Source organism: Stegodyphus dumicola, chromosome 3, assembly GCF_044657685.1.
Source record: "Stegodyphus dumicola isolate Sdum_Otavi_A_Nest chromosome 3, ASM4465768v1".
In the NCBI taxonomy this organism is placed as follows: Eukaryota; Metazoa; Arthropoda; class Arachnida; order Araneae; family Eresidae; genus Stegodyphus; species Stegodyphus dumicola.
The window spans coordinates 197734586-197759042 of NC_140770.1; the positions used below are offsets into that span (position 1 = coordinate 197734586).

At 32.3% G+C, this 24457-nt stretch overlaps 1 protein-coding gene across 3 annotated transcripts in view; it reads right to left on the bottom strand.

Moving 5' to 3' along the window:
• Positions 1-463: 463 nt before the first annotated feature.
• The window catches only part of LOC118179516 (popeye domain-containing protein 3-like), a 77825-nt gene continuing 53831 nt past the window's right edge, over positions 464-24457 (bottom strand). For 2 of the 3 annotated variants that reach the window (XM_085813736.1, XM_085813735.1), the window contains 3 exons: positions 16461-16613; positions 11946-12042; positions 464-5539 (listed from right to left, as the gene is read on the bottom strand). In XM_085813736.1, the coding sequence (XP_085669862.1) occupies positions 5472-5539; positions 11946-12042; positions 16461-16613 (318 nt within the window). In that variant the 3' untranslated portion in view covers positions 464-5471. The remainder of the gene's footprint in view (positions 5540-11945; positions 12043-16460; positions 16614-24457) is intronic. The other variant, XM_085813737.1, reaches the window with a different exon arrangement.

The window sequence follows — 24457 nt, forward strand, 5'->3', positions numbered from 1 at the left end:
AATTTATAGCCACAAGCTGTGCATTTCATTAAATTCAAGGTTTAAATAAAAAAAAAAGGCTATTTAAAACATTCTTGGAACGTTTTTAGTACTTTCAGTGATGAAACGGTAATTCGCTTGTCAGTCTATGTACGATTAAAGACTTTTACGTTGGATTTACATAGCTAAGAATCCTACAAACTTCTAAAATCTGTATTAAAAATATCATGTTTTAAAGAAATTTGACTTGTACTATCGCAATTTTTAATAAAATTTATTTATTATTTTATCCACTTTTAAAAATGGGATTTTCGTCTAAGAAAATGATATTAAACTCTATATAGGGGAATGGAACTTTTATGACTATCTGCCTAATAGAGTTACTGTATGGTATTCAAACAAAGAATATGTCTTCTTTTCCGGCTGAAATAAGTGTTCTTTAAGCACCTTAAGAAGCTTGAGTTTTCGATTATATTGACTGCTGCACAATTTATTACATTTATTTATTTACAGAAACTCAACATACATGAACTTCATCTTACAGTAATAGCATCCTTGCTGTGAATGTTCATTTATTTGTAACAGCTTATTTAGATACGTTTATTACTTGCTTACATACATTACAGCTTATTTAGATACATGACGTTTATTTGTCAACGGCAAACTTAAATATCAAACTCTAAATTAAATATTAAACTTTCATTTATATCAAAAGACATGCATTTCATAATATTGAATAAATATTCTCTACAATAACTGAAACTATTTGTTTCTGAATCATATTTTATTTCATCATTACTTAATATCTTAAACAATATGAAACAATTCAAAATTGAAAGCAATGAAAATATATCATAGACAATAATACGAGTTTAAAGAAACTAAATGATTTATTGGAACATTCAGCGCCATTTTCTTCTGTCGTGAAGACTTATAAAGATCACTTAATATTCTTAGAAAGAATTTCATTCTGAATTCTTATGTTTACATTTATAAGCCTTAATTTCTAGAGATGATTTTATCTGATTAGCAGTAAACTTCTAGTAAATTACCATCCCTTTTACATTAAATTGTAATTTTTTGTGTACATTTATATTAAATATTTTATATAATTTTCATTAAACATTTTGCTTTTGTATGCTTATATGCACTTAAAAATAATTATATTTATTTTCATTAAAACTTAAAATTATGCTTATCTACGTGATTTCAAGCGATCAATATTCTATTAAATTTTGTAAGAGCTATAATAATGTTAACATAAATATCTTTTTAAAAAACCCTGTCATTTAATAAAGCCCATAGACAGATATATGCATAAACGTATGCATGTTTAAGCATAAAAGAAAAGGAAACGATGTAATATAATGTAATATTTAATTACTAATATATATTATATTACAATAAATTTTGGAGTCAGCTTACGGAGAGTTGGGTTTATTATGATATTTTTGCTCTAAAGAAATGTAGGAGTAGAATGATTCATTTGTGTTCCAAATTAAAACAACTTTATATTAAAAATGTTTAAGTACTAATGTAGATGTAAAAGATGACTCGGTGTTTTTGAAACTCCAACAGAAATCCTACCATCTTCAAAGTCCATAAAAGTTGATTTCGCCTCTTAATCTAACTTCGTCTTTTCATTCTCTTCCTTCCAGGAATTTTCACTTCTATTCTATATCTCAGAGCATCCTAATAATGGACGAGATTTTCTGACATAATTATTCAGCTTATGATGCCAACCTTCGAAAGCACTTTTGTCCTATACCTTTCTTAGATTTTTTGTCTCAACATTGCTTCACCATATTACATATTATCTTTAAATCGCTCAACTTGGTCAGATGTAGGATAATACTTCATTATTCTCAGCCAGCCCTCATCGATACTTACTGGAGGTAAATGGGCTAAAGAAGCGCAAATACGGATATGCTTTTTCATACTTTCGTGTTTTTTTTTTATTATTTTTTATTGAGTAGTCAGACCTATTCGCTGTACTTCTAGCTGTAAGCACATTAAAAAATTACAATATTTAATTAAAGTTCTTGGAAGTATATTTCTTAAGGATTTTACAGCAATTTAAAAATCATTTTCCAAGTTCTTGGTTTCTGAAATATATTTTTCGCTTTCAAAAACCGCAAACAGTTTTTCGTAAGTGAGTTTTATTACGTTAGTCGTAAGTTAATTGAGTTTATTAAGCAGGAACGCATACAGAAGGATACACTGCTGTTTCATCAGCAGTGTTTTCACAACCAGTATGAATACTCCATACTTGTTTACTTCAGTAATGTGGGCAACAAGATTTAAAAGTTCTATTCAAATATTTGCTGTTTCCTAGAGACTGCAATCCGTTATTTATTGTAAATAGCAATACTCTGTTCGTTTATCCCTCGTCACTAATAAAGAAATTTCCCCCACAACCACTCCATAATAGCAGATGTCCTCTATTTTGCGACGAGAATCCTAATTTAATCGAGAATCCTAAAACTTTGTGTCTTTCTCAATAGAAAGATAACAACTTCAAATATAAGTGTTCCGGCATTTTTGTTACGAAGTCTCATCTGGCATCCATGGCTCTTAAAAACGACTCCTTATAGAGTTAATTTTACTCGAGAATGTTTCTTGCATAAATCAACGCATTTTAGAGGTTCTACTTTAGGAATATCCGAGGCTTCACAAACGTTCATTAACCTTTAATATTGTACTGCTTTCATTGAATAACAAACTTTCGAAACAGTTTGATTTTCAGCATACCCATCTCGAGGTTCCTAACACATGATTTTGTTTAAACAAATAGGAAGAACTTTTGTATGGTATACACGGCTTATACCTTGCAAGTTTCATTCCTTTGCGTGAAAAAAAGCGCCCTCGTTTTTCGTGCCAGATATAATTAAAACTCAGCACGGTCCTAACTGAAATGATAATACGTGCTTCTTTTAATTAAGAGTGTTTCTTTGAACACCTGCTCTTTCCTTTCTAATTCTCACCAACTATAATGAAAGGTTATAAATAACAAGGCTGAAATGATAAATGTTTTATGTTCTCATCCAGAGTGCCTGTAGAAGAGAGGGAAAAGCCTGAAAGGTACGATATTTGCTGGCCGTTCAGAAGACCTGAATCGGGAAAAACCGAAATGGAATATCACAGAGAAAATACACTCAAACAGTGAATACTGGAATATTCGAATTAAAACGACGAAGCATATGCAATATGCTATTTCCAGAAGATATTTATTTCAATAGTCTAATGTCTATAGGTATGAAAATTACGGATGACAAGAAAGGATAAGCCTTACAAGCAGTTTGTCCATACTCTGAACTTAATAGAATCGACTAAATGTTGTACTTACTAAACGTTGTTCTAAGTATTTTTAGAGGCTGTTAGTTCTACAGGAATCAAATTCAAAACCTCAGGGCTGAGGGAGAACTGAATCGTTTTTTACAATATTCTGCAATTTTTTCAAATTACTTCGCCTAGAGAATAACTCCCCTAAAGCAGTAATTAGAGGGAATAGAGCTCTGAAGATATTCCTATAGAATTGAAAAAAATAATTCCTGATGGCAAAAATAATCATTTTACTAACATTAGAAGTGCTGGCTACAGAAACCTCTATCCCGTGCTTGTATTGCCAAAGGTTTTGTCACAAACACCTACGATATTTCAAACACTTTTCCTACCTCAAATACAAAAGGGCCCATTTAGGGAGATAACCTCTCAGAAATTAGCTAACTGTGGAAAAAACAAATGCTTTCCTGCGCTCATCCTCGATGACAAACACACTAGCTTCCGAATTTCATAATCTTTCCTAATTTCGAAATTCGTGAAGAAATTTTCCAGAAGGAAGATGAAATATTGTGATTACAAAGAAGTCGTTTCAACACTACAAGTAAAAGCACTTTCAGTTTTTAAGCCAGAGGAAAAGATAAAAGTTCAAACTACTAGAAACCCTTGTAAGTACTTGTATATTGCTACCGAAGAATTTGTGGATTTTGTAAGAATCTTCGATGACCTAAAAATTACACGTTTTCTGCGAAATATCTTGACGATTTCTGTTGAATGCTTAAGAGCTTCAACTACTCTTCATAAACTGAAAATGGAATTTAAAATTGTCGAATTGCTTGAGAAATCATGCAATTTAGCTTTCTAAGACTAGTTTCCGCCATTATTTGTCCGGCGAAATTTTGAAAATAATTTCCGGATGATTTGAGATGCTCAGACAAAATGCTGTTATGCTGCTGGTTGCTTTATATCACGCATGAGGCAAGAACTTTCATGGACATTAGATATCCCTTTTCCATCTCTTCGTCCTTCGTTCGTAGGGCATGTCTTGTTTCCCATCTAATCGTGAAACCTATGCATAGAACCCTACGCAACTAAAGAAGAATTTTCTATAGTTTTCCTTATTCACATTTTCTGAAATGCGCTTCTAGCAGCAATACATAGTAACAACATTATTATCAAGTTACCAATATTACCAAAATCAAAAGATACTTCCAATACATAAAATCTATGCCTCAACGAGTCAAGTTTCTTTTGTCAAAGAAAAGAGGACCTACATCATAATTACACAGGTTTGATATCTCGGATGGTCGGGTAGGTATACCTCAGAAAGAAATGCCGTGAATAATCATGTAGTCAATCGACTTATCCTATTAACATTTTAGTATCTATAAGTCTATAAGTCTATTAACATTTTAGTATCATTCTTTTTATCTTTCTGAATACTAATCAGCATTTCATGTTCTAAGTTATGTACATTCATATAGGGATTAAATGCCTATTGTATGAATATGAAACTAAAAGTGTTGTCTACAAATAACATGTAATGACTGGAAAGTTTTATTATTTCAAATCTACGTTGTTAACTCTATTTTATTTTAATATAAACACTGTATTTTATTTAATATTTTAAGATGTATATTATAGTATCTTACAGACTGACAGGTATCTAGTAAGACATGGTTTAAAACGTTTTTAAATAATGGATGTCCATCCTTTGAACTATTATTCATTATCCTTTTTATATATATATTTATATTGAAACGTCTATTTTCAGATAAAATTATGATGCAATATTGTTTAATAACAAAATAATATTGTTTCTTCGCATTTTAATTTATGAAATTTAAAAAAAATGCCCAAGAATTAATAGAATTAAAATGATAGAGAACATTGTGTGCCATGATGTCGTAATATACTGTTGTGATTGATTATTGTTTGCAGCCTTATATTTATAGACGTATCTCATTACAATATACTTTCTAGGGGGAAATTCGACTTTTTCATGCGTATTGGGAATTGTCTTCCTAAGTTGTCAACAAAGAGATTTTAAATATTCCATGTATTTTTTTTATCCGAATTCGAAAGAAAATCTTAAAAAAACACTGTGGAAGATTCAAAGGCAAATGAACAGGAATGCGATGTCCAGCCGTATTGGTACCCTTTGGCAGCATTTTTACCATTCTAATAAGAATCGACAAGACTTTTCTGAAGATTCATTCGGAGAGGAAAGCTCTAGTATGTCCGTATCCAGTAGGTCCGGTAAATTCTTTACTTCCGAAAACTGTAAAAAAATTAGAATTGTAAAAGTAAAATCATATCAGATACATTAAAATGGTTACAGTAATTTCTGTACGTGAGTTTATTTTCTGGTTGTAAAATCATGCTCAGTATATATCTTCAGTGCCACAAATTTACAGGGTGTCCCACAGATAAAGCATCATAGGGATCGATTGCAAACTTCCAGAAATCTGGGTAGATCGCCAAAGGAAGCTGAAAAGTGCTACAAAGTGCAGACTTAATACCAATCGGACTTTTACCAATGCTATCACTTGAAAATTTTTATTTACGCTGTAAATATTATAAGTTTGCAGCACTTAGAAGTTTATCAGACTTTTTATTGCAGTAATTCTTTACCATCATCGAACGTGGGTTATTACAGTAGAAGTACTGACTGCTTCTGTACGTGTGAACAAGAGCATCATTTTGAAAAGATTGCTATGCATTATGATGCTGGATTTATGGGACACCGTGTTTATCTGCAACTGAAGAGATAAGAAAAGCCATTTAAATACTTTTAAGTAAAATGGAGGCATTCAATACATTAATTTTTTTCTCCGGTCTAAGACAAATATTATACTAGTAATTCAACAATTATTAATAGTTACCATAAAATTAATAGTAGACTTAAAAGAATTAATAAGCAGTAATAATAAATCTATTGTAAAATAATAATAACGTAACTATTTTCTTAAAATAATCATGTTATCATCAAATTACACACAGTTTACAATAATATTTTGTATAATCTTCTAGTGAAATGGTTATAATTTTTTCAAAGCCTCAAAGAGCGAGGCAGATTATCTAAATTTATCGATTTTTCTTCTGTACATATTTTCTCAGTACCGAATAATTTCACATAAAATTATATTATGTGAAATAAGATAAAAGAATTACCATGTGAAATTGTTGAATTAAAATAGCGATAAAATACGTAAAAGAGTAATTAATTAATTATACAAGTAATATTTATTTACTTACGAAGTGAAATAAATGCAAGATAAAGCATTAAATTTCGGCAGATAATATTGTCTATAACTAATATGTGTGCTTATATTTTCTTTGTCACCAAATATATTAAAATTATATGTGCACGGTTTTAAGCAAATAATCTAATAAATTACGTTGATTAAAATTAGCTTTAAACTGTTGATTGAAATCTCATAAAAATATTTAATAAGCTTATTGCTGTTTTGGTCTTTTCTCAAAGCAATGATAACCTTAACAAATGATGAATATAGTTATAATTTTCCCCAAGTTATACCAACATAAATACATCTAGTGCCGTATTAACAGTCGCCATAAACATCTAAAGCATCTTTTGTTCACGGTTGGATGTCTTCCAACTCTCGCAACAGTCCATGAACGTAATCATAATAACTTGCTTAGAACTTACGAACGTGATCTCAAACTGGCGGTTTGCGAGGACATTCCTGTCAGGTATTTGTTGCAAAGATTTCGAGATTTTAGTTATTTGGAGTCCGACTTTATATTATTTTCATTTCCAAAGAAAATAAGTAACCCACCAGAAAATCTATAAACAGAGCTAATTAATTTACGATTCGATATAAATCTTATTCAAAGATTTGAAGATACAGATTTTATTAATTTTTATTTATGCTTGTCAAAAAATAAATAAGCTCAGTCACGAATTTTTGCACTAAGAATAATCACTTTGTTTGGGAATATATTTACCATGTGACCAGTTTTTTTCTCTTTAGTTGAAAATTAACGAGAAAAAGAATCAGATTGACCGGTGAGCATCTACAATCTATGATGAAGATCATTTCTAGTAAATTTCTCTCTAAATCTCAAATTTATTTTCAACTTTATCAGGATCGAAACGCATAAAAAAAGCTATAGTATGAAATAAATATAGTCAGTATATATGAACTACAACATGTAACTAATAAAAATTCCTTACGTGTACCAAACTTTAGATTTAAACAGAAAATAAATATAAATAATTTTTCCTTAGAGATATTATTAAAATATTTAGAAAGAAAGATTTTTAATTTATTTAAATATGTTTTTGTTAATAAAATTTTCAGTACGTTAAAAAAAAATCTCGCCCATCAACTGTTTTTAGATCGTGCGTTTGGCTGGCATTCGTTATAAAAGGACATGGAACATGAATATAGTTACGATGCGTATTTTCATATCAGCCCGGATGGTAAATGGAGAAAATTGCGCCGTCGAAATCCTTATGCGATGTAAAACTACTTTTGCAATTAACGAGGTTATTTGCAGTTCATAAAAGCAATTTCTATAGCTACTTCGCGGCTGAAATTCTTTTTAAGTTCTTACTACTCGTATTAGCTCACACCCTTCCTATATCTTATTCAGTCGTTAATAGAATACTTTTTATTCATCCACTCAAGTTCAAATGCATTTTTTAAAACTTGTAGTGGATGACACTTGATGTTAATGCAATTTTTTTCCATTATTAAAATTTTTTAACATTTTTAATTAATATTTTTTTTGTATTTTTATTTATTTATTTTTTATTTAAAACATTTTTCTTTATTAACCTAAGTAGAAATTGACTTTAATTTTTTTATTTAATTAATTATTAATTAATTAATTTTCAGTCTTTAATAAAATACTTTTTATTCATCACGCAAGTTCAAATAAATTTTTTTATTAATTTTGAAGTGGATGACACTTAATGTTAATACATTTTTTCACATATAAAAAATTTTTCTTTATTGACCTAAGTAGGAACTGACATTTTTTTATATTACTCTTTTCTTTTAGACAACTGGCATATCGAACCATCAACTTGCATAGTAGTAGTTACTCTTCCTTTTCATGATAATTTTGAAAGCATAGTTATTTCTTTATTTACAGTTGTGTTGATATCTTAATACACCTGTGTTCATGCAGGATGCAGTACCATTAAACACTTCATGTGCCATGACACACAGTCTGAGACAATTTAAAGGTAAAGTTATGGCCCGTGTCCGATTCATATGATCACTGTATTCAACAAGATCTTAATTTATACTTTTAGGCTCTGAGGTTAAGATTAATTATAGTAGCAAAGATTCGTTACTTAAGCGACTTAAAAGACAGCATAACACGACGCATGTGACAGATTTTAACAGATGAGTGATGTCCTGCAATCAAATCTAGTGTAACTACTTCAATCTGGTGCAATTAAATCTGGTGCAACAATCTGGTGCAATCAAATCTAGTGCACATCTGGTGAAATTTGGTGCCACTTGTTAACTATGAATAGTACGAAGAATATCTAATTTCACAATTCCCATTAACATCCAAAGACATCTCCAAAAGCAAACCATCATACCATGTTATTTGAGTCAATATAGCTTAAGCTTTTTTATGATCTCGCTATAAATCTAATTAAATTTGACTACGAATAATATGAAATATATAAATGCAAATGATTTAAAGAACTTAATGACTTGTCGTACTTAAACAAGCACCGGCAAACTTTTTATTATTTCTCTTCCCTATTATTCTTTTCCTGTCTCTATTTCTTTTCCCTCTGATTCGCAAATTATACACACCGCATTTAACAGAACTTTAAAGAAATGGTACTCTATTCTGAATAGACAAACCTTATTTTAATTATCATGCATAACCAGAAAAATAAATTAATCAACAATGCATAATTAAAAAAATCCGCATAGTTAATTAATACTTACCATTTAAAAAGCCATATAAAAAATTTTACACAAAAATAAAATACATGTTTTATTAAATCATATGGTAAGTAGCGACAGGTTTTGCATTTGAAAAAGGTTTAAAAACTCACGTTTTCCACTTGTGTTAAAGAACACATTGTATATATTTCATAATGTTCATTTGTTCGAGTGCGTACATCAAGGCATTAATTTGTATAGACTATTTATGAAAGCATATTATATCGACTAATAGTTGGGTTATATTGGTCTAACACTTAGTTATAGTGCTTAAACAGCAATAGTTTTAGTGCTTGCGCAACAATGATTTTCATAAAATCATGTACAGTATGATTATGGAAATTGTTCTTACTTGAAAATACACAAGAATGTTAATGTTTACAGTTGAACCAATGATTGCCTTGGTGCACCAATTTAAAGCTTTCCTGCCCTTTGGACAGGTTATTCAATTTTACCGCTGAACTTTGATTTTAATTTTGAAAATTATTTTGAAGTGTTTTTAATAAAATTTTATTACCCAAGCATAAATGGAGTAATAATAGTGAGAATTCTATAAAGTTCTAGACTTTTATCTTTCTCAAAGTTAATCGGTTAGCAATTTTTATATTATTCGACTCATTAATATAAGCATTTATACTTATCTAAAGATACGCAAAAAGAATTATAAAGCATTTCTTTTATGAATGGTTTCAGTATCAATCACCTTCTCATTTCAAATTCACGAAAACTAAAAAAGCGTATAATATTTCACTTCACGTCAGCTGTTTTTTAAAAAATTTATAATTTCTTCTCGTGCGTCATAAAATCCTTTTCCTTACTTCCGCGCTTCAATCGAATACGACATATAAACCTCTCTCTACAAATGGCAGAAGCAATGGTCGAAGTTTCGTTATAAATTCTAACGTGACATATCATGAATTTGTTTGACAGAGGGTGCTGTCACCAGCGATTTCACGAAATCTGAGTATATATGCAAATCTAAAGAAATATTATTTCCAGTTTCCAGATAGGCTTGGTAAAAATTCTCGTGGCCTGAAACACCAGGAGAAGGATTACAAGAATAAAACAGCTTTAAAAATTACTTCGCAGGAAAAATACACTACAGTTGCAGGTATTATCGCATCCCCCCATGCGCACATTTGTCACATTGGTTAACACTTTCAACTAGTATTAAATGGAGAATCAGAGGTTCGAATCCCGGCGAAGATGCCATTTAATTATTTATTTGTTTTTATGCTTCCTGCTTCGAAATGTTCAGTAAGTCTCTATATTGTGAAACGTACTAATGATTTTATTTTTAACATTCAATAGATGAATAAACGTATAAATAATCAAACAAAATATACTACAGAATTATATTGATTTTTGCATCTTTTAATAAGACTTCCTTTAAAGCAGGATTCATAACGCATATCACCTGAAACTAAATATCACAAAATTTGCATCATTCTAAATATCTGAAATGTTTTAAATATTATTCAAATGCATACATGAAATTGCGTTACTAAATACTGTGAAAGGAAAAATAAATGAATTGTAAAATGCATCAACAATAAATGTAGGTACCACTGGGAGTTAATAATGTATGATAAAATTTCAAATTTATCAAAACTCAAAATCTTCAAATTTCAAGTTCTTTCTTCAGAACGTTTTCTTATAATTTTTCAAATAAAGATAAGCAAAAAGTATTTAAATTAAGTGCATGTTATAAATGTAACAATCTTCGTAAAATGGAATAATATTTAAACTTTTGAAAATCAGGAGGAAAACATTCCAGTTTGCAACAAAAACACTTCTGCACAAAATGCTAAGCTAGATGATGACAGAACTAATGGACAGAGCTTGCGGTTGAGAGGTTTTTTTTAAAAAAAGCTTTAGTTCTAACTTCTACAGTAGTAAGTCTTGGAATTATAGTCACGAATATTTTGTGCTCAAACGTTTCGTCAAGTTTATTATGAATTATAAGAGCAACAGAATAACACATTAAAACATAATCTTTAATTCTGTAAAATGTTATTTGGAGACGATACTTTTATAAATAAAATCAGTGGGAAACATAAAATCTCAAAACTTGAAAGAATTCTGTCAACTTTTCATGAATCATAGTCGATAAGTTAAAATCACTGTTTAATTTTTCATAAATGCTTAAACATATATTTTATTAACGATATTAAAATCTGCATATCTATTGAAAAAAGATTTAAAGCTATTAGACAGTTATAAAGGTGTTTTCAAAGGGTGTTTCGACGATAGCTTTATGGTCACAATAAACATAAGCTGAACCTCCGTTGCTAGGCAACCAGCCATTGCTATTTCACGAAAACTGGTGTAAGGATTTTGTTCAATTTGATGCCAGCCTGTTACAATAACTCCAGTCACAAGGAAGCAAACACAAAGCTGACAGCTGGACAATGATTTCACTCAGTAACCAGCACATACACGCATGTGCAACTTTGTCTTCCTTGGTTGGCTAGGCTTAAGCCTTTTTCCACAGGTATGAACGAAGTTAAAATATTTTTGCATCTTACGACAAACACCAACATCTGAACGCTCCTCTTAAGAATAAAAAAATGCAATAAGATCTTAATTAAATTTAAATAACACTTAGAGAATTGCTTTACAGAGTTACAGATGTAATTTAATGCTGCTATTTGTTGGCTAAATTTGACACAGCGAGCAGCTAAGAATTAAATATGCGTTGAAATAGCTATTTAAAGAAAGGAAAGAAAATGAGTCACATACCTGATTCTGTTCTTTTCTTAATTTCTTCTTGCGATGCAAGAGAACCCGTGAAACTGGGAAGTCTAATATCTAAGTGAGAACCTTTCTCCGTAACCATCTAACGGGAAAAAAAGAAAAGAAAATAAAGGACATTTTAAAATTTCCTTTAGTAATTAACAAAAGTCTTAAAATTATTTTTTCTGTACTTTAAACATCTCATTAGATTATGTAATTTATATACAGTTATAAGGAATTTACTTCTCTCTCGTGGGGTATAACAGGAAGCATGCCCGGCTGGCAGTGAGAAGATTCGTAGCTCGAATCCCGGGGAGAACATAATTAATTTTTTGCGCTTTGAAAAGCTTAATATATTCGACATAAGCAGCAGCTGCAGCGTTTTCCAAACTATGATTCTCCAACCAGTGCTATTCTTGAGTATAAAATATTAGTTCTTTGAAAAAATATGACTTTTCGAGCTACGAATTCGGTAGAGGATAACTAATAGCCAGCTAACTGGATGGGGTTAGTAATGAGCGTAATAATTCCTTGCATTCTCCATCACTTAGCGACTGGGGAGAGAGGAAAGAGACTTAGTTGTCGCCCAAATTGACGAACTGTTGATGAATTATCAGACACTGCATTTTAGTCAGGCTCCAATATATTTGATTTTCCAAGCGATTATCACGAAAATTCAGCTATGCTTTCGGCAAGACTTGATCCACATATGCTCTGTTTTCTAGCCTGGCAGTTACACCACGAGAACCCGCACGGGGGAAGGCGATTACTTCTTATAACGTAAGCGCAATAAAATCAACAGAACTCACTTATTATCTTTATTAAATAAAAAAACATTAAATTTTTATGTATCTTTCTAGTATTAAAAAACATTACTACTTTCAGTTTTAATTTTATATATTATTTGGAATGCTGCAATTATTCATGTAAAAATTCTTAGAAGACAGGATCACTTTCTGACTCACACAAAGTCAAAATGTGCTGATGGTCTCTGTTGCAGTTACTCGGTGAATATCACTGCGCACTGCAAATAATGAAATAGCCCCAGGAAACATTTAAATGACTTCACTCGAGAAAATAATTGAGCGGAAGAAGTAAAAGCTCGAGAAGGTAGCTGGAGCTCCCGTATCGTCCCTACAATCTTATCACACGCGTGGAAGAACAGCTTTCAGAACAGCAATTACAGTTGCTGAAAGGACTGCTGATGTTTGCCCATGAACAACAGTAATTAGCGATTGTACTCAAGAATCTCGTTGTGGAAAATCATAAAAATTATGAAAAAAATCTCAGGTCTCGAAATTATAGTTCTTTATACTTAAAAATATTCTTAACTCTCAAAATAATTTTTAAAAAACTCGAGAATTTAAGAAATTGTTTTTGCCCATCTCATTACTTAAAACTTTTTGATGAATAAAGTTCTTTTTTCTCATCAAACTAGGCGGGTAGACTAAACCCATTTAATCGAGAACATTTTTATTACTTAAAAAGGAATTATCAAAAGCCTATTAAAGACTTAGGAATGGAGTCTCAAAACATAGCAACTTATGTTAAAGGTTTAGAGGCAGTGAAGGTTTACTGAGATTCTTGTAATGAAATAACATCAAATGTGGTCAATAATTGCTGTAAAAAGCAAGAACTTTATTATAAGGCGTAACTGAAAGCAAGCTGAATTTTCATTTGCCATGTACTTGTAGAGCTGTAAATAAAATGTTATTGAAGAGCGAAATGAAATTTCAAAAACCTATCCATTTTCAAATGATGTATCTCTAATATTATCACATTTATATTGCTGTGGGTTTTATCATGAGCACGCGTTTTAGATAGAGAAGGCAGTAGGGAAATCAGAGAAAAGCTTTTTGTTAGAAACATTATGAGTGGCTTTCGAAATAACCCCTGCATCCTAGTCTCGATGCAGTCTGGTGGCAGACTAATCATACCTTAAGTATGCGAACAAAATAAATGATTCTAGAAGAGGTGTCAAAGATTAATAAAGTTCTCAATTGATTGTAGAATAACAATTATAAAAGAAAGAATAGTTCTGTTGCAGTATATTTATGAGGATTATGGCACGCAGCCGTTTGAGTCAAATTTCAACGTTAATTTTGAAACTCTCTTCCAAAAAGGTTAAATATTAACAAAATCATTTATTAACAAATTTACGAGAATGGACAGCATAGTAGAAGGAAAACATTCAAGGAAAGTTGGCTTGTGTAGATACCGTGCAAAGTTTGTTTTCTTGAGTATAGCAAAGCACATGACGGTGTAAAGTGTTCAACAAGCCGATTGTAACCAAAATGCATCTGTCTTCATCTCAAAAAGCCGTACCTGAGTTACGACTGCTTTACTTGCTTGTGCTATTATTTAAATTATAAGATAAAATATACGCATCTTACGCTTATTTGGAAGATTATAGACAAAATAACTGGAATAATCGAACTACGAACTGAGAATTATTTTAGTTTACAGATGTAGTTTGTCCCTCGAAAGTCCTAGGACACATTTTATATATCAGTTATGAATCCATTAGAAGTAAAACAGTATATTTTACACAAAAAAATCAAATAAAGGTTAGATTTGAATTTATAAAACAAAACAAAAATTTGAACAATGCATCGAACACACGCGAATATATGACTTAGACATTGAATAGGCGCAATAGGTTTACTTAAATATAAAATAAGAAACAAACAGCATCAATAAAATACACATAAACTGGTACACAGCTGGTGTATAATAACGTTCACAAAAACAAAATTCTTAAAGTCTTGTATTCAATTACTTTTCATGTGTGTACAGTATAATATTAGCTTCTGATTATTCTGTATATGCATATTTGCTATATCAAATTTGTGGACTTTACAGTTGACTACGCTCCTGCTCCTACAACTTAAACACTTACAGTAAAAGGAATATAAAACCACTGCTTAAGGATTATATGAAATATAAATTGTTCATAAAAAGCTAAGATTATCTACAAATTGAACGTTACTTGACATGCATTTTAATTCTCTCGCTTTTACATAGGCAGAGCAGAAGCGTAGAAAGAAAATCAAAGAACTGAAGAAATAAATGGCTCACTCAGCGTCAAGGTAAAAAATCTTGGAACAAATTATGCGTTAATTACTCAGAAATAACAGAACATTTGCATGAATTATTATTATTTTTTCTATTATTTTAAATCTTGTAAAATTCAAATGTCATATAAGCAATAATCTTACTTTTAGGTAAAAAACGTTAATATGATAATGCTTCCCTTCCCAAATTCCGTGATTTTTATACTTCCTAAGAGGTTACAACAGGAAATATCGCGGATGAAAACGTCGCGAAGAAAACAACGCAAGGCGAATACGTCCTAGTACAAAACATCGTGGGAGGAAAAAAAGCAAAGATATAACATCGCAGTTCTAAAACATCGTGGTACAAAATATCGTCGTCGAAAATAAAGCGGTTCAAAAACTTCGCAGTTACTATGTGGTGCACAAGGATTTAAAATTTTCAATAAAAAATAAATAAATAAATAAAATAAAATTCGCAGTTTAAAAACATCGTCGTCGAAAATATCGCAGGAATAAAATAAGGCACCTACAAATTATCGCATGACGATAACATCGCACACATGCGGTTTTCGGGTTTTAAAGGTTATGAGTTCATATTTGCATAAAGATTTAAAAGCGCATGAAATGTTAACGGCACTTTAAGAATAAACGGAAACAAAACAAGATATAATTTTCACTAAAACAATATCAGACTAACAAACGTGATAGAAAGTAATTTGATAATTAACTAAACAATGTTTATACAGGTAACCTCATGCAGTTATTCATCTTCTTTTTTCTAAACATCTTAAGCTCTATTTTTCATGAAAAATTATGATTAAAACTTAAACAAAAAAGATTAATTTATTATGACCTTTGTAAATTAACTATGTAAATTTAAAATTCTTATTAAGTTCTGTAAATTGCATTAATTTTCTAGTCATTGTCCATTTTTAAATGCTTAAGTTTCCTTCTTACTTTTTCAGTAAAAATGTATTCGTTCATTCAAAAATATGAAATATAAAAGTAAAAATATCCCTCTTTCCTTTTTGAGCTCCCAAATAATTTTGGGAAAATGCATTTACAGCTTTTAAAAACCTGAAAAACGCATGTGTGCGATGTTATCGTTATGCGGTGATTTGTATTTGTAGGTACTTTATTTTTTACCACCATATTTTCGATGACGATGTTTTTAAACTGCGAAGATTTTGAACCTCTTTATTTGCGACGACAATATTTTGTACCACGATGCTTAAGAACTGTGATGTTTTCTCTTTGCTTTTTTTCTCCCACGATGTCGCCTTGCGTTGTTTTCTCCGCAATGTTTTCGTCCGCGATGTTTTTGCCGCAATGTTTTCGGCGGACACCTTCTGAGACGCAAGATAAATGTGCGTCTGTTTTTTTTTTTTTTTTTTTTTTTTTTTTTTTTTTTTTTATGTATTTAAATTATTGCATGCAAATTTTTTAATTAGTAATAGAATATGACCTTATCATTCATAGCATAAAGTTTCCTTGTAATATCCCTGGAGAGAAGAAGGGCGAGTACGTTTGACAAGTGCGTCTCCTTTATTAAAAGATACTCCAGACTCTGCCTCTGCCACACAATGCAGCGACATGGAGTGACGGCTACGATGGATACCTAAGAAAAAAATGAGTATTTGAATGAAGCCTCGTTGACAAAGTTATATTTGTTGTGAGACACATAACTGTAAATTAGCTAACAAAACAAATTTAATATGGTGAGACAGCCAATCTAAAATCAATATCCGCCTATATAAAGGTTTCAATAGTCCTCCAAAGTTTTACCTGAGTTATTAATCAACCGATTAAATAGACAAATGAATCTTCCATATTATCTTACAGTCATCAATCAGAAGTTCAAAAATTTCTCTATACGCATTCTGTACAGTTTGTTAGAAGTAATGCTGTTTAAAAAATAAGCAACAAATGTCAAAAATGTCGTCTCAGAATTTATATCAAAATAAAAATTTTATACGTATGGCGTTAAATATAGAACGCCTTTCAGATATTTATCTAAATAATAGACTCACATATGAAAGAAAACCGTTTTAAAATGTAGCTCATTCTGATTTACACTTCAAATTAAGTTTAATAATTAATTAGTTAATTTTAGTGAGAAATATAAAATAGAAAATATAGTATAAACAGTAAATAGGCGGTACCATCTGAAGAATGAAATAAGTTGGAGGGTTTGAAGAATACTACAAGCCTAATTGCGGATGATAATTGCAGGCTATTTGCGGATGATATCGCCCTTGGAGCTCTGGCCCAGATGTGAGTCCAACTGAGACCAATATAAATCTTATCCTTGAAGAAGTGTGGAAATTCTTGAAAGACCACAAATTGAGTGTTAATCCAACTAAATCTATTGTTAGTTTTTTTTATCACCAATAAGAAGTTTTATAATTATCATCCAAAAATTTTTATGAATAATTTGCCTCTTAGGTATGACAAACATCCGAAATATTTGGGCTTCGTTCTCGATCCAGAGATCACTAGTAAGAAACATGTGGATGCACTGGTTTTTAGGGGCAGAGAACGACTAAACATTTTAAAGTATATCTCGGGACGTGATTGGGAAGCCGATGCTTGCACATTGAGAACTATTTATTCAGCTATCATACGACCTATTTTGGAATACGGTTTCGCCGTTTACTGTTGTGCCTCTTCTGCCAACCTCTAGAAATTGGAAAGAGTCCAACTTAGTACTTCTCGTATTATAACTGGCTTACGCAACAGTTGCCCGAATAAAATTACGTTGTATGAAACAGACCTTCAACCCCTTAGCCTAAGAAATGCTGGACTTGCAAAATATTATAATAAACTTTTCAGTTATGGCTCCCAAAATAGAACTTCAGAATTCCTGCAGCACTGGAGTAATAACTAAAGAAAAATAGCCCACTTAGTCAAATTGAGTATGCTGGTATAATTGACCGTAATATTGAGCAGAATTCCTCGAAACAATGTTTAGATCCGTCTGAGAGACTCCCTAGAGTCGAGTTTCATACGGAACTTCTCGAGTTTCCAAGAAAAATGATATTCCAGCCCTGTTACGACAATCTGCCTTAGAAACTATATACCGCAATTCCCGCTGAAGCTACCCTTATCTATACTGATGGGAGTAAAAGCGAGGACTCTCGTTCCGGTAGTGGAGTTGTCATTAAATGCACAAATGGAAATATTGTTAAAATAAAGAAAAAAATTCTGACTTCAGTTCGGTTTTTAAGAGTAAGCTTACAGCCATCGAAGAGGGAATAAACGCTGTTTCGTCCTTTACAGATCTTAAGGCAGTATGGTTTTTGTCTGACAGTCGTAGCGCCATCCAGTATCTTTCAAACTGGCGAAGAGTTGGTGATAGGGCCGGAATTGCAATTCTTAGCAAGCTTGAGCAGGTCTCGTCACTCTGCAAAGTGCACCTTCAGTGGATTCCTTCCCATGTTGACATATGGGGGAATGAAATGGCAGACATTCTGGCGAAGGAGGGTTCTGAAGAACCATTACCATTTACCAATTCATTGACATATCTTGAACTGTATTCCATTAGAAGACATGCAGACAGGCACATTTGGCTCGTTTCCCCGAATCATCCCTGGTATCAAGCTGATTGTCCTGGAAGAACTCTTGCTATTGATTGCGATCGATGTGTTCAGACAACACTTTCCCGATTCTTCAGTGGACAGCTGAAATGACTTAGATTTGAGAAAGGTCTCAAGATGCATCAAATTTGCTCTAAATGCCAAATTGCACCGGCATCACCGGCACATATCCTTGAGTGCCTGGAGTTGTCTCTTGAGGACCTTTACAAGTCTCCTAAGCTTGTTTTCGATTTTCTGAAGGTGAATGGTCTCGTGGACCTCGTCTAGTATATTCTTAGACATGGAGATTAGTAACAACAACAACAAGCCTAATAGCAAGCCAATAATGAGACAATTTAACAGATATCTGGCTTAGAGTTTTACTTTGAAATGTGTATCCAAGAAGCCAACCGTCTACTAGAAGCATCTGCAGCTACATTATTTGAGTCATTCAACTATTTATAATGTGATTCAGGTTTAAAATATATTAAAATTTAATTAGATATTCTAAATGCAATGTTCTTTGGGTAATTCGAAATTTTCTTATACTTCACGTTGAGAAAATCCTAAGTAAGGAGGGAAAGCTTTATTTATCAAACTACTTCTAAATAGGGTGAAACTAAAATTCATTATTAATACTATAAATATTATTAGGCGGATAAACCTAACAACAAATCAGAAAACGTAGCTAAATACAAACGCTAATTGATTAAACATTGACTTCATTTTCATAAAACGGTCTACGGATGTCTACAGTAGATTAAGACAATTCAGATGAAATGAAATTTAATGAGAAAAATTACACAGAAAACCATTATTGGTGGTGGAATGGCTTTTTCGAAATTTAAGATTTATTACTTAAAAAAATTTCATTTATAAGTGCGAAATATTTTTCTCGGTAAAGACTAAAAATTAAAGTATGGTAAATTTCGCGATCTACAGAGAGGCGTCGTGAGAAACCAGGAGTCTCCCGCTAAAAACCGACAGAGCTGGCAGCTTTTGATCTCGGGGTCCGAGGAATCCATCAGCCTTCGAAAGCAACTTTCAGTTGAAATAAAAGGCTCGTTAGTCCCATACAAGACGACAGCTAATTTGGAACTCTTTTGTTTCAAAAACAAAAGAAAAACACGAGAAAGACAGACGCATGTTGAATACATATATGTGAGGGAAGGTAAAAATGATATTACTCAGTAAAGAATGACTAATCCTTTTTCCACACAACAGAACATTTAATAGAGTAAAAAGCTACGGATTAAATTGGGATATAATAGTGGCTTAGCGTCTCCTCGCGCTAGTTGAACTCAAGGACAATTTTGCATCACTTTAGATGTTTACACAGTCACTCAGCGCCTAGTCGGGCTCGAGATCAGAACAAAGTCCTTTGTCACCACCTTCGCGTGGTCGGCTCCGGCGAACTCAAAATGTTCACAATTAGGGTTCCCGCATTTTATCGCTAACCCGGTATAGGTGATTGATGGTTTACTATTCTTTGAGAGTTCCGAATAGTTAGGAGAACAGAAGAAATCAGTATAGACGTTCACGAGTAGCATAGTCTATAGCGGAAGAACGCCATGAACAGATTCTGTGAGGCGAAACTCCTGCGGCGCAGGCCGAAGGCAAAGGCAAATGCGCAGTCGAGGAAATAAGCAATTACAAGTATTAAAATAGCAATTATAGCAGTTAAAAAAATGCCTTATTGCAACTGAAGCAGTCCTGAAACACTCAGTACGGCAAAAAAGTGGATATATATACAGCATATTTACATAATAATTACAATAAACATTAAATACAGCTAAGAACCGACATAAGTAAAACAATACACTAAAGGACGGTACATGAGGAATAATGACATATTAAGGAATAAGGGTACAAGGTATTTGTACATTAAATTAGGTATCTAGCTGTCTTAGAACCGCAAGCGGTCTTTTTCTATTTTCTTCACATTCATAGTCATAATAGTACAGCATTGGGATGGTGCAATTTCTAACATCAGGAATATGCGCAAAAACTTTTTCTGCTAATTTGGCAATGTAAATTTGAATTTCCGGGACATCTTCTTCAGGTTCTTAATAATAATAATTAGTTTATGAGAAATTATTTAAAGGCAGTGTAAAATTGCTTCATGAATCGCCAGTTGTAAGTGAATGTGAATATAAATATATCTTAATGTTATATGGCTTTAATAACAAATGAATGAATTAATGATCAGATCTAATTCTATAATCTTCTCGCATAATGGTATATTTTCCTGGCTAAATACATAACTAAACTGAAGACAAATAGTTCTGAAAGTGCATCATAGGCTTGGACAGCAGCCAAACTGCTCCTTGAGAATTCCTTTGTCTAAAATTCACTGACAGGTCGTTGTTTAAGTTTCAGTGACAGAACAACACTGAGTAACTTCTTAAATAATGCATGAGAACTTAATCTGAAGTATAATATAAAAGGACGGGTAATAATCAATTGCTCAAGAGATAGTGTTGTGAAGCGCATGTGACTATTCTATAAGAAGTTATAATATGAAACTAAACTTATTTCAGAATTGATCGACAGAAAGGCTGGAATGGAATTTTTTTAAGTGTAATACAAAAAACAAATTTCCAACTATAAGTATTAATTTTATCTTCTCTAAAAAAAGCTCCTTAAATAATTTTTAAAAATATTTTTGATTACCAGTCATCGTTTTAAATTTCCTTTCTGTCAACGCAAAGATTTGAACTATTTGTATAATTTGTTAAAAGAAATACTTTGGGAACATGAAATCTACATGTTTACAGTTTTATTTTTACGTGGCGTTATATCCTCAACAGAGATTTTGAATTTTTTTAAATTTTACACTTACCTCGTATACGAGTTATGTCGAGATATTATTTAGGGAAAAGCATACGATTGTTATCTGTCTTAAAAAGTGGACATTTTAAAATTCATTCCTCGTGAACAATAAAAGGAAACCCTGTTCCGCTAACTCGTTCGGGGTCATCGTACACGAAATAAGCTATCATATTGTTACGAAATGTCCAGGCGCGGTAAGATAGCTTCCCCTCAACGTAGCAACGTAGGTTTAGGATTGCCATAAAATGGCAAGGGAAGGCAGGGTCGCCACATTTGGCGACATGCCATTGACGGATGGAGAACCTTCTGGAACGAATTCTTACCGGTTTAACCCAGAATGTTCTCGAACACGAGCCAAAAACTATATAAATCCTGCTGGTACGCGGAGAGTCAGAGTGCGAGATAGTTAATCTCGAGTTAGTCCGTGCGGAGTCGATCGAGTTCACAGCCGGGCCGCGAGTGCCAAGTGGATCGAAAGAGTCTCATAGTGTATCGCAGTTAGTGCATCTTCGAGAGAGAGTGTTGAGCTCCGGGAACGATAGACCCGAAGAGTCGGGATCTGTGCTCTGTGTGTCGTCGAGTACATCGCGAGTTGTAGCGTGGAGAGTTTCGAGAGTACGTGGAGTTCCGAGAACAACCAAGCAGAGTCGGGAGCTGTATTCTGGTGCTTTGCAGTGAAGCTATCTCCACCGTAATAGCCTGATAACCTGAAGGCTGTATTGCTGATTGTTCCAGCGAGTTTATATTAGATCTTCGACGACTGTAAAACGTGACTTTGGAGCTGACCTGATTAATACTCGCTAAATAAAGTGTGTTTCGATATTCCATCAAGTGCTGTCGTCGTTATTCACTCCAAATCCCCACGAACCCCGTGAAGAAGGAAACGTGAAGGAGGAAAATAACGCAACAACTAGTGTCAGAAAATAACGTAACAATATCTTAGCCATTCTTCCCTTAAGGGCATTATTTTGCATAAAAGCAACTTTTTGAATAAAACTCGCTTCTTGATTTGAGTTGCATAGTTCGAAATTAATAAAATAAAAATCATTGTATTCAGGGCGTTCCGGCATTAAGTCACCAAACGCTAGGAAGCTAATCTGCAGACTAGGTAAATAAAAAATTACATGAAGGTATTGCAGAAAATGCCATGTCCTTAAATTATAAAGAGGAAGATCTGCGTATAGGTAATAAAAAAAGCCTTTAACACGTAAAAACATACAATGGAAAGAATGAGAAACAAAAAATAATTATTCGAATTTTGAACCTTCAGTGTGTAAGGTATTTTATTATAATTAATAAATTTTTATGATTTGATCTTTTACTATAACTTCTCCTTTCCGTTAGCCCTCATAGGGATGCAAATGAGATTGAAGAGTATTTAAGGCGAGTGCTTTGAATGTTTTATATGTAAAGCTTTTGGCATCAGCTTCATATTTCTACTTCCCAGCTCTGCTTGTTAATATTCCGGAATTAGCCATTTTGCTAGCCGACGTTAAAATGCGGCATTAAAGTTCTGGGCCAGTTTAATTAGGCCAACTTTGTGTAGTCTCCGGCTATGACACTTTTAAATTACAAGCTTTATGTTACCTTACTATGCGCAAATAGAGGAGTTTTGCTTGTACGCACAAGTGGTGACTTCTGCTTAGATTCAAGTTAAATAAAAAAAAAGTTGATAGGACTCTGTATTTATATTAGACGGAGCGATAACTCGATGGTAGTCTACTAGAGTCTGAAGGGCATTTGAATTAATATCAAGTAAATAGAATCCTATAAATATCGATAAAAGACGCCCAGTGCCGTCCTACCGATAAGTTCGAGATATGTTTCAAAAATTTATTACAGCATCTTCAGTCCAGGAATCATCAGAATACCAGAGTTCATCTGTTGCAGCTACAGGAATTCAGATTTCTTGTGTTGCAATAAAAAATGAGCAAAAGATTTGTATCCGGGAACTGGGGCAAACCATTCAATGGGACTACCAGTTCGTCTGCTGCACTGTACAATTGAGATTTGCTTGAACATTTTAAGCAAAATGCGCAGGTGCTCTACCCTGGATTTGATATATGCGCTGAAGCGAAATTATTTTTTTAAAATCTAATAAACAGCACCCTTACAGGGATGAAAAAGGTATCGCCATACGTTTTTAGAAATCACTTTACTTAAAATAGTCTATAAAGCGAATTAAAATTCTATAAAACGAATCCTAAGGTTTGTTTGATATTTTAATTATTTCAAATTTTAACTTTCAAATTTGAATTTTCGTAATAAAATACAATTTTAAATTTTCAAAAAAAATTATTTCCTCAGTTTTCAAAATTAATTAAAAACTACATCCTATTTTTTGGAAAAAATTATTTTTCATTCAAGGTTCGGGAATAGTTCTTTCATATTTAATTTTTCAATCTGTCTTTGCACGAGTGAATGCTAGCTGACAATGTTCATCCAAGCAGGTTATATATTATGAATAACTCCACAATTTGTGTTTTCGGTATTTAATAAGTTTTGATAATAAAATTTAAAAAATCGATTAATTTCCTTTAAAAAGCTTTTACGCATTTTATTTAAAATTTAATAGCAATAACATATCAAAATCTGTATAATATTTTAGTTTACAGTATTATTGATTACGAAATTTACAATAGTATAGCAAGTGGCAGGGTTACACTAGCATGACTAATCAATCCTACGCGGACTAACAGTTTATGACTTCTAGCCAGAGAAAAATTGAATAATTCAACAACGGCAAAGATTTCCAAGGATGAAGCCTTTACTGCTTAAGGCAGAATCTTGGCAGATAATGATTATGCGTCATCCTAGTGTAAAAAACGCATTTCAAGGTTCACAACATTGGTACAGAGGTGAACTATTTTGCCTGACACTTTGGAGTTTGTAAACCCAAATCTTGATCAGAACCAATTCTAAGAGGGCCTTTAATTATACAACAATACGATTTAGAAGATTCCTAACCAGTGGCTCTGTAAACTGCTCAAGAACGCTGCAGTTTTTTCATCAAGAGATACAGCATGCACATATACCAAGAACGTTTTACATAATA